Genomic DNA, 11,820 nt, shown 5'->3' on the forward strand with positions numbered 1-11,820 from the left:
ATGGGGAAGGGGTGGTGGTTAGGGATTGGCTGTCGCTGTTGCTGGGGGAAGGGGCAGGGTTTAGGGATTGGTGGCTGCTGTTGCTGGGGTAGAGGGCAGACTTGAGTTTCACGCCCACGCCTGGCTGTTGCTGCTGTCGGGGGGAGGGAAAAGGGCAGACTGGATTTCTCTGCCCACGCCTGGCTGTTGCTGCTGTTGGGGGAGGGGAAAAGGGCAGACTGGAATTTTCCACCCTGCGCCTGCGCAGGGAGAAGGAAGAAGAAGGGTGCTGCCCCACAAGGCATCGGGTGGCGCCATCTGGGAGGAGGGGCGGCCGCGGAAGCATGGCTGCTGAGAAGGGGAGACCCGAGGGCACTCTGCGCCCATGCTGAGCTTCCTTCAGGGGTGGCGGTGGGCCTGACCAACCACCCTATTATGGGGGCAGCGGCTTGGCCTACCGCGGCCGCTCCCCCACCAGGCCAGCAAACCACTCTTCAGCCCGAGGGGTGACCGCAGAACTCCAGAGCCATTTGCCATGACCATAAAACCTGTCTCTCTATGTAACCCTCAGAAATACCACTACCCAGGATTTCATCTCCTTTGGCTGTCTCTGGGGTCCTGCTGAGTCTTGCGTAAGCTCAACTCCTTCGATGACATCCTGACTCTTTTTTGAAGACTCTTAGCCATATAAACTCATTTTTCTTTATCATTTCACCATTTTATTCAAGGTAATTTTCTAGTTTCATCCCAAGTTAGTGATTGGTAGTAATTTCTCAGTGACAGTGAGGCTCATCCCCGGGAATCATGTAGTATGCTTGGGGAAAGTTAATGCCTTTACATGCTGAATTTGGCTTCGAGACTGGCCATATTTGATCAACATGGAGACACTCAGGAGGTATTTCTTAAGCACCCTGTAGCCTAAGCCTAGTTGAAATTTCATTCAAAAAGGCTCATAAACATAGTCATTGTTGTCTTGGGCTGATCTTTGCCCCTGCACTTGGGGGCATTGTTGCTGTTCCTTTGGGCAATGTGACTGAGCTCCCCTGGCTATGAATTCAGCATGCCTTCAGTTGTCATTTGTAACTGTAATTAATATGAAAATACCCAATGAATATCTGAATATTTTATGTTTTCTATATACATGCCCTGGAGAATTCCCTCCTCACCCTGTGTCCTCCATTAATAAAACCCACACCAGAGTTCCTCTCCTGCCATAGTTGAATCCAACTTTAGTCCAAAACTTCTTAAAAAATGAAGCCTGTTTTATTGTCATATTCAAGTAAAAGAAAAACTATATATTAATGATAAGTTTAAAAATTAGAAATAGAATACATACTAATTTAGAAAAACTAAACTAAAGTAAAAATAAACTGGGGTATTAAAAGATGAAAAATATCAAAAAACTTTGTTTTTGCCATTTTGGCTTTCATTACTGTAATAGATATTGACCTGTATGTACAGTGGCAAGGAAATTTCTAACATTTCTTCATCATTGTCTACATCCTTTTTTTAACATTTTTAATTTTGTCTTCAAAAAAGTTTGAGGAAATTAGTATATACAATATAGGGGACTCCTGTATTTCCACATCAAACATTTTCCCCCTTCCCCAAGAGTGATCTTTTTACATGTTCATATTATATTTGCTGCAGTTGATGTACAGATATTGAAACAATAGCTTTCAAACGTGATTTCATTTGGGTTTACATTATGGTTTATATTTTAGACTGTACAATTTTCTAAATTTTTAGTTATCTTATGTTTTATATTATGGTTTACATTTTAAACTATAGGCTTTTATACTTTTTTGGTTTAATTTAACATGACCTATATCCATCATGGTATGATTCTTTAGAACACTTCCATTATCCCACAGTAACCCTGATGCCATATATTCACCACCTCTTTACCACTTCATTCAGGACCCTCCATGACAATCAGTCTTCATTACTTGAGGGACCATATTCAGAGATACTTGCGAAAATGTTGAGAGTTTGACATTCTTGACTGCCCTAACACATTGGGAGCCACCAATTCACTCAAGAGATACAATTCCCTCTGTTTGAGAACATCAGTCTTGCCCAGGATGTGGGTAAACCTTCACTCTCATTGTATGGATCTCCACCCAATAATATAATCCACTATGACAAAATGAGCACTCACACATGCCCCAGAAGCTTGCCCTTTGTCAGATGCCCCACCTTAAGCATCCCAAATGTACAAACTTCCATATTACATTTTCTAAAGAGTTTTCTCTGCACCACAATTTCAACCACATAGCTGACAATCTCTCATGATCAAATGTTCCCCACACCATTTCCTTAATTTCTTGGGCAATCTGACTCATCCTCCCAACCCAAGCACCCACAAAGCCAACACAATCCCACCCAAAGTTAGCCCTATGCCTCCAATTTATCCCTTCTTTGTACAAATACTTACCTCCAGCTTATCATAGATTTCACTTAAGTAGGTGTCACATCACAACCTTACTCTACCCTCCAAATAACGGAAAGTTTATCATCCAGTTTCTAGCTCTCTGAAACAGCTTGGTTTACTTATTTCATATCAGAGAGTTTATGTAGTATTTGTCCTTCAATGCCTGCCTTTCTTCACTCAACTTAAGGTTCTCAAGATTTATCCATGTTATCATATTTGTTTGTACTGTATTTGTTCTTATACCTGAGTAGTATTCCATTGTATGTCTATACCACATTTTATTTATCCATTCATCTGTTGATGGGCATTTGGGTTGATTCCACAGTTTGGCAATAGTAAATAGTGCTGCTAGGAACATTGATGTGCATATATCAGTTTGTTTCCTTGTTTTCAGATCTTCTGGGTATATACCCAGCAGTGGAATTGCTGGGTCATATGGCAAATCTATAGCTAGTTTTTTTGAATAACCGCCAAACTGTCCTCCAGAATGGTTGGATTCTTCTCCATTCCCACCAGCAGTGGATGCTTGTTCCCATTCCTCCACATCCTCTCCAACAATTATAGTCTTCTGATATTTTGATAGCTGCCAGTCTTATGGGAGTAAGATGGTATCTCATTGTTGTTTTGATTTGCATTTCCCTAATAGCTAGGGATTTGGGGCATTTTTATGTGTTTTCCAGCCATTTGTATGTCATCTGTGGAGAAGAGTCTCTTCAAATCTTTTTATCCCATTTTTTAAATGGGCTGTTTGTTTTTTTTATTTTTAAGATATAGGAGTTCTTTATATATGCAAGATATGTCTCCTATCAGATATATAGTTACCAAATATTTTCTCCCATTGTGTAGGCTCTCTTTTTACTTTCTGAACAAACTCCTTTGAGGTGCAGAAGGCGTTAATTTTGAGGAAGTCCCATTTATCTATTTGTCTTTTGCTACTCATGCTTTTGGTGTGATGTTCATGAACCCATTTTCTATTACAAGTCTTGCAGATGTTTCCCTACACTGCTTTCCATGGTCTTTATGGTCTTGGTTTTATGTTTAGGTCTTTGATCCATCTTGAGTTGATTTTTGTATAAGGTGTGAGTTGGTAATCCTCTTTCATTCTTTTACATGTGGATATCCATTTCTCCAGGCACTGTTTGTTGAAGAGACCATTCTCTCCCAGTTGAGAGGGTTTGATGGTCTTGTCAAATAAGATATGACTGTATATATGAGGATCTATATCAGAACTCTCAGTTCGGTTCCACTGGTCAACGTGTCTATCCTTGTGCCAATACCATGCTATTTCAATACTGTAGCTTTGTAGTATGTTTTGAAGTCAGGTAGTGTGATTCCTCCAATTTCATGTTTCTTTTTCAATATGTCTTTGGCTATTCAGGGCCTCTTTCCTTTCCAAATAAATTTCATAGTTAGTTTTTCTAGTTCCTTAAAGAAGGCTGTGTTGATTTTCATTGGGATTGCATTGAATCTGAAGATCAGTTTTGGTAGGCGAGACATCTTAATAATAGTCTTCCTATCCATGAACAGGGAATATTCTACCATTTATTTAGTTCTTCTTTGATTTCCTTGAACTCTGTTGTGTAGTTTTCTGTGTGTAAGTCATTTACCTCTTTAGTTAAATTTATTCCTAGGTATTTTATTTTTTTATTTACTATTGTGAATGGTATTTGGTTCCTTATTTCCTCCTCAGTTTGCTCATTATTGTTGTACAGAAATGGTATTGATTTTGGAGCATTTATCTTGTAACCTGCAACTTTACTGAACTCATTTTTAAGTTCTAGTAGCTTTGTTGTAGACTTCTCAGATTTTTCTATGTATAGGATCATATCATCGGCAAATAGTGAAATTTGACTTCTTCCTTTCCAATTTGGATGCATTTTATGTCTGGTTCTTTTCTCAGAGTTCGAGCAAGTACTTCTAAGACTATGTTAAATAGGAGGGGTGATAGTGGGCATCCATGTCTTGTTCCTGATCTTAGAGGGAAAGATTTTAGGATTTCACCACTGTAAATGATGTTGGCTGTGGGTTTTTCATATATACTCCTTTTTTAATTTATATACCCTTCACCATCCTCACCTCACTCCTCCCCCCATAGCAATAATCTCCTCCATCATCATGAGACATTCATTGCATTTGGTGAATACATCTCTGAGCACCGCTGCACCTCGTGGTCAGTGGTCCACATCATAGCCCACACTCTCCCACGTTCCACCCAGTGGGCCATGGGAGGACATACAATGTCTGGTAACTGTCCCTGAAGCATAACCCAGGACAACTCGAAGTCCCCAAAACACCTCCACTCTCATCTCTTCCTCCCATTCCCCACACCCAGCAGCCACCATGGCCACTTTCTATAATGTTCAGAAAGTTTCCTTCTCTTCCAGTTTTTGCAGGGTTTTTATCAAGAAAGGGTGTAATGTTCTGTATATGTCTATTAGGTCCAGCTCCACTAATATAGTGTTCAAATGTTTGTTTCTTTATTGATTCTCTTTTGAGATATTCTGTCCAAGGTTGATAATGGTGTATTAAAGTCCCCCACTATAATTGTAGAGGCATCTGTTCCTTCAATTAGTTTTTCCAGTATTTGCCTCACATATTTTGGGGCACCCTTGTTAAGAGCATAAATGTTATTGATTGTTCTTTCTTCTTGAAAGATTATCCCTTTCACTAATATGTAGTTTCCGTCTTTGTCTCTCACAATTGTTTTGCTTTTAAAGTCTGTTTTGTCTGATATTATTATAGCTACTCCTGCCCTTTTTTTGGTTATTGTTTCCTTTAAGACTGGTTTCCAGCAATTCACTTATAACCTCCTTGAATCCCTGGGTCTAAGATGTGTTTCTTGGAGACAGCATTTAGATGGGTCATATTTCCTTATCCAATCTTCCAATCTCAGTGTCTTGACAGGTGAGTTTAATCCATTGCCACTCTCTGTTATTACTTTCAAGGAGTTACTTATATTAGCCATATTTTCTTTGAATTTGTATTAGTCATATTCTTTTTTTTTTTTTTTTGTCTTTTTAGTTGCTGTTACACTCTCCTCCAATTCTATCACTCTTGTTTTTTTTCTTTCTTTCTGCCAAACTCCCTTTAGTATTTCTTGAAGAGTAGGATTCTTGTTGGCATACGCTCCTAGTTTTTGTTTATCTGTGAATATTTTGAACTCTCCATCATTTTTGAATGCTAACTTTGCTGGATAGAGTTTTATCAGTTGGATTTCTTTTTTCTTTTAGTACCTTGACTTTCTTCTTGCCTCCATGCTTTCAGGTGAGAAATCATCACTTAATCTTAGGGAGCTTCCCTTGTATGTGATGGCTCTTCTTTCTCGTGCTGTTTTTAGTATTTTGTCTTTGTCTTGAGCATTGGATAACTTGACAAATATATGTCTTGGAGTAGGCCTGTTAGCATTTATGCTGTTAGGGCTGCATTGTTCTTCCTGGACATGTACATCCATCTCCCTCAATAGGTTTGGGAAGTTTTCAGCCATTATTTCCTCCAACACCCCTTCTGTCCACTTTCCCTTTTCTTCTCCTTCTGGGATGCCCATAATACATATGTTTGCACGTTTTGCATTATCATTCAGTTCCCTAAGCCCCTGCTTGGTTTTTTCTATCTTTTTATTGACCACTTCTACTCTCTGTTTGATTTCAAATGTACTGTCTTCCACATCACTTAATCTCTCCTCTGCCTCTTCGAGTCTGCTGTTATTTGCTGAGAGTGTATTTTTGATTTCTTGAATTGTGCTGTTCATCACCATCATAGCTGTTGTATTTTTGCATATGACTGCAATTTCTTCTGCATTCTCTCCAATTGTTCTCTTCATAGTCTTAATCTCTTCCTTCACCTCATCAAATTGGTCCCTAATATATTTTTTGAGATCTTTAATTCCCTGTTCGATGTTCTGCTCCTCTTCCTGGTATTTTGTTTGTTCATTTGATTGTGACATGTTTTCTTGATTATTGGTTTGGTTTGTAGTTTTTGGTTGTTGTCTGGTCATAATTTTATCTTGACAGGTTTAGTCACTCACTTAGGTTCTTTTTCTCGTTTGGAGTTTAATTAGTTGTTTTTGCATGCATGTTAGTCTTCTCTTTATCACTTTGTTCTTCTTATTCTATTTCCTTGTTGTTGGCTAAGTTCTTTTAAAGAAAAATATTATGGCCAGTGAAAGCATAGTGAGTAAGAAAAGAAGATGAATAATAGTAGTATTGATAGTATACATTAACAGAGGAACCATGTGAAATATACGAGAATGGATATAAGATTCATGTAAGGTATGTGAGTAATAACAGTAAGAAAAGTAGATTAGATAAAAATATTAATATGGGAAGGAAGATAGTGTGAATTAAAAGTCCTGTGTGTTCAGGAAAGAGGGAAAGAGAAAAGAGAGGGCAATAATATAAAGAGTGAATAAAAGGTAGAAAACAGAACAAAGGTATTAGTAACAAAAATCCAGAAAAAATCAGGGGGCTAACAAAGAGAAGTGTAATGTAAGAGAAACAATCAATGATGTAGGATAGAAAGATGTAGAGGAAAGGGAATAGTGTTGGTGGCCAAAATCAATACACACAGAAAAGCGTACATGGAGAATGAGAAAATACAGTACATGTGAAGCTCTCCCTGCAGCACATAATATATGAAGAATAAGAAATCAGAGGAAGAAAGGGGACAAAAAAGGGACAAAAGGGAGTCAGGAAGTAAGTAGGAAAAAGAAAAAAAAAAGGCAAGAAAGAAAAAAAGAAAGAAAAAGGGGCCTTGAGGGGATGAAGAGGAAGGAAAAACAAGGAAAAACCAACCAAATACTAGGGAAGGTTTCAAGCTAGGAATTCTGTTTGTACTTAAATAAAACACTTGGGGATCTGACGTTCCCCCCTTTCTTCCTTCCTCACTTCCCTCTCTCCCAAGCAGCAGGAAAGCTGCCTAAGAGGTCTGGTAGGAGATTCAAATGGGTCCTTGTTGAATCAGCTCTGCAATGAAAACAATGACGCTTAATTTCTAGAGAGAGAACACTCACACCTCACCAGGAACCCCAAGTAGCAATTGGGGGCTTCGAAAGCAGCTCCTATAGTCCCTCTCCTTTAAGTGTGCTATGAGAGGCCTTGTTGATTTTCTGACTCCACCTTCTCCCAGTGAATTTTTATTTTTAAAGAATCTTTAGATTATTTAAATGCCACACAAAAAATAAAGAACTTTCCTATATGCTCCACATCCTTACCCTCCTACACTTTATCACATTAACAGTATGTTTCATTATTGTGGCACATTTGTTAACATTGAAGAAAACTTATTGAAGCATTGCTACTAACCATGGAATATAGTTTAGAATATAGTCTACCATCTGTCTCACACAATTTTATAGGTTATGACAATATGTATAATGGCCTGTTTCTACCACTGAAATGTCATGCAGGACAATCCCCTTGTCTCCAGAATATCCTTATACTGTACACAATCATCCCTGTCCCTCTCCTCAAAACCTCTGTTGGTCACTGTCTTTATATCAATGGTAAAATTCTTTAATTGCTAGAATAATAATGTCTACTTATTATAATGAACAAAAATCAAAGTCAAAATTCTTGAAAAGCTTTTATTTGGAAAGCGATTTTTGCTTGAAATAACCCTTTTGTATAAACTATTTTGTACAACACAGTTTGCAAAAAACTGTCGTGCAGAGTAGCAGTCTAGGAATTGGTACTTCAAATTGTTGGGAGTGAGAACACCAATGACACTATTTCAAATGGATAAATGTACAAGATTGTGTATAAATAGCTTGGAAAAAATGATTCACAATATTTTGTTTGCAGTAATATCTAAAGACAATTCCTGAGATGAGTTTTTACAAACTGACTGGTTTATGTGATAAATGATTTTACTGTAAATCCTAAATGAAGTAATTTTGAATAGGGTGGGGATCTAACTTGCACTGGAGAAAATTCCAGAAAGAAATGACAAGTTGAATGATTTTTAATTCTCAGATTATTTTGCAGTCAAAACACAGTATTTTATAAGAATGCATGAATGAAATATCTTTCCCTAAAATTGCAGTTCTGAACTAGTAATGACTCACATAAGAGCCTGATCTTGTGTGATAATACATTACAAATGAAAATGAATTCAGTTTTCCCAGAGTGTGAAATGAATACAACTACATAAACATTTATTAATATTTTTAAAAATGACCATTAATTCAGATATCACTAATTCCAAAATGCCACTCTGTTTGCCATTTGTAGTGATGACGCAGAAATAAGTTGATGAATGAAGTATTCACCTTATTCTACCTCAGAAAGAAAACAGTATGCCTACATAAAAATCTGAAATTATGTCCTAATATCTGGATTTAATAGTAGATTAAGATATGTAGAAAATGAGGAAAACATTTACATTGGTTTTATGATCTATAAATGTGTATTATTATTGTAGGAAGTTCTGAGAAAAATTCCCAGAGAAAAATTCCCAGAAAATACGCTTAACTATGAAAATAATTTTTAAAGGGCAACGTGATGTCACTGGAAGAATGATAGAAATTATTGAGACCATCAATATTTGAAGAATCATGGATTGTGTTGTTGATTGCACCCTCGCTTAACTTATGATTTGGAATATGCAGGAGAAAGGCACATATTGGGGATGGAATGCGGATTATTGTATAGCAGTCAGATAAGGTCTACTATACAGGATGTAATCTCTTTCAGGAAACAATGAATAAAACCTTGATAGATGGTAAACAGACTTTGGTATGAGAGCTTATTTTTCAGTAAAACCATGAAACACAAGCAGTTTCTTTCATCTGGCAGTGACTTCAGCACACCTTTATCCATCCAGCACCTGTACATTTATAAATATAGAATAATCTACATGAAATATTCTACTGCTGAAAATCCAGGTAGCAGATTCTGCTTTCAATCCTGATGATGGGAAATATAATGATAGAAAACATGTAAAATAATACAAAAGAAACAGGTATCCTTAATACATAAAAATTAAAGAAACAGAATTCTGTTGTTAGGAAAATAACAGATTATCTCTCCATTTACTTGTAAGTATCTAGATTAAGATCTCCTAGTGTTTGAACTCTGAGTACTTTTGTAAACTTGAAAGTATCTTTTTATATAGATAATGTTTCTCAGCTTTTTTAAGACCTGCTTTATGTCCTTGTTTTTAAGACTGTATATAAAGGGGTTCAACATGGGAGTGACTACTGTGTACATCACTGAGGCTATTGAATTTGCCCTTGAGTTTTTGGTAGTAGCAGAACTAAGATAGACTCCAAGACCTGTACCATAAAACAAGGTCACTACTGAGAGGTGAGACCCACAAGTAGAAAATGCTTTGTACTTGCCCTCAGTTGTTGAAATTCTCAAAATGGAGGATATAATCTTATAGTAAGAGAAAAGGATTCCAGTGAATGGAATAACATCCAGTAGTCCAACAATAAAATACATCACTAAGTCATTGAGGAAGGTGTCAGAACAAGCACGTCTGATCACCTGATTAAGTTCACAGAAAAAATGGGGCATTTCCAACTCTGTACAAAAAGACAATCGCAAAACCATTATACATTCTAAAAGAGAGAACAAAACATTCAATAGCCAAGAGGTCAGCAGCAGAAGGCCACAGAATCGGGTGTTCATGATGACTGTGTAATACAGCGGGTAACAGATGGCCACGAAACGGTCATAGGCCATCACAGTCAAGAATGAGTTATCTAATTGTGCAAAAAGTATGAAAAAATACATCTGGATGAGACAATTTTCAAAAGCTATGGTTGTGATGCCTTTCTGGATGTTTAGCAACATCTTTGGTACCGTGGTGGAGGTGAAACAGGTATCTATGAAAGACAGGTTAGAGAGGAAGAAGTACATGGGTGTGTGGAGGTGGGAGTCTGAGATGATGGCCAGGATGATGAGCATATTTCCAATGAAAGTGACTAGGTACATGGACAGAAACAGCCCAAAGAGGAGGGGTTGCACTCCTATATCTTCTGAGAGCCCCAGGAGGATAAATTCCAAGACATATGTTTGATTTTCTGTTTGCATGTAGATAATGAATTTCTTGGAAGAGATATCAGAGCAATGTTATTTTATACACAAGCAGTGAGCAGAAAAATATATAAGCCATATGGTTTGTATTGTAAATATGTTATTAATATGTAGATCTATGTTATTAATATTGTAGATTTTATGTAGATCTAGTATTCTTATCTGAAAATGTCAGGGAAAACATATGTTTCTACTTCTCCTTGATATATTTGCCTACTAGAAATCCTTGTCCGTAATAGAAAACACTTTGCCCAGTGAATATTTTCCATGATAAATTCTCTCAGATTTTATTTGATTTTATTTTTTTCCTTCAGTCTTTATTTTAAATAACAGACACTATGACCAGTCTTTTTGTACCCTGTGACAAAATAGTAGAGAAGAACAAAGTTGTACGAACCATATTACCTTGTTTCAACACTTAGTATAAACACACAATACTTAAAGAGAATCCTATTGATGATGTGGTCAAATGACCCCACACACATGAGGCCTAATGATGTTGCACAGAGGACAAGGCCAATTGAAGTAGAAAGTATGGTCTTCTCAAGAATTTGTTTTGGAAAAACAAGATGCACTCATGCCAAACAAAGAAAGACGCTAGGCCCTGATTGTATTCGTTACACAAAAATTGAATCAAAATGAATCATGTAACTTTAAGGTAAAATTCGTTGTAAAAGTGCTAGACTAAAACCTAAAGAAAATCTAGGAACCCCTAGTATGATAACGAGTTTTTTAGATATAGCGACAAAAGCATGATCCATGAGAGATTAAAATTTTTAATTAGTTTTTATTCAAATGTAAAATCTCTGCTCTGTGAAAAACATTCATAAAGTGTTGCAAAGAATATTTACAGTTTTGGAAAAATATTTACAAAACACATCTGACAAATGATTTGTATAAAAATGAATAAAATTACTATTAACATTGCAAAATAAGAAAGAAAATATTGAATTAAAAAAATAGGATCTGAAGAGAATCCTGATGTAAGATAACACTTCCCAAATAAGCATACAAAAATTACTTCAAACTCACTGGCACCTAGATATTATTGCTAAGTGTCAACTTGCAATGCATGTGGAAAAAGACCTTGAACAAAAGGGGGAAATAATAGAGATGAGTTTTTATGACTAAGAGATTTCAAAGTGAGTTTTGAAGTCCTTCCAGAGGTTACACTTAGGCATGTCTCAGCAGAATCTCCCTGTCTGCTACAGTTAACATTGCCTCAAAAGGCAGGGCTGCTGATGGCTTTAGGGACATCTAGACACTAGAAACAGTGCAGAGAATCTCAGGATTTAAGCACCCTGTCTGTGGGCCTTACTTTGGAATTTATGCTCCTCAGTGCAAAAGAGTTAGACTCATTTGAAGATTCCC

At 36.9% G+C, this 11,820-nt stretch overlaps 1 protein-coding gene across 1 annotated transcript; it reads right to left on the minus strand.

Annotated features, from left to right (window-relative positions):
• Window positions 1-9,459: 9,459 nt before the first annotated feature.
• LOC131276816 (olfactory receptor 7A5-like) lies at window positions 9,460-10,320 on the minus strand. The gene has a single exon (XM_058290390.2). The coding sequence runs from the start codon at window positions 10,318-10,320 to the stop codon at window positions 9,460-9,462; it is 861 nt and encodes a 286-aa protein (XP_058146373.2).
• Between the last annotated feature and the right edge of the window lie 1,500 nt (window positions 10,321-11,820).

Source organism: Dasypus novemcinctus, chromosome 30, assembly GCF_030445035.2.
Source record: "Dasypus novemcinctus isolate mDasNov1 chromosome 30, mDasNov1.1.hap2, whole genome shotgun sequence".
NCBI lineage: Eukaryota > Metazoa > Chordata > Mammalia > Cingulata > Dasypodidae > Dasypus > Dasypus novemcinctus.

Coding starts and splice junctions, on each gene's coding strand:
- LOC131276816 (XM_058290390.2), bottom strand. CDS start 10,320: ATGCTCATCATCCTGGCCATCATCTCAGACTCCCACCTCCACACACCC.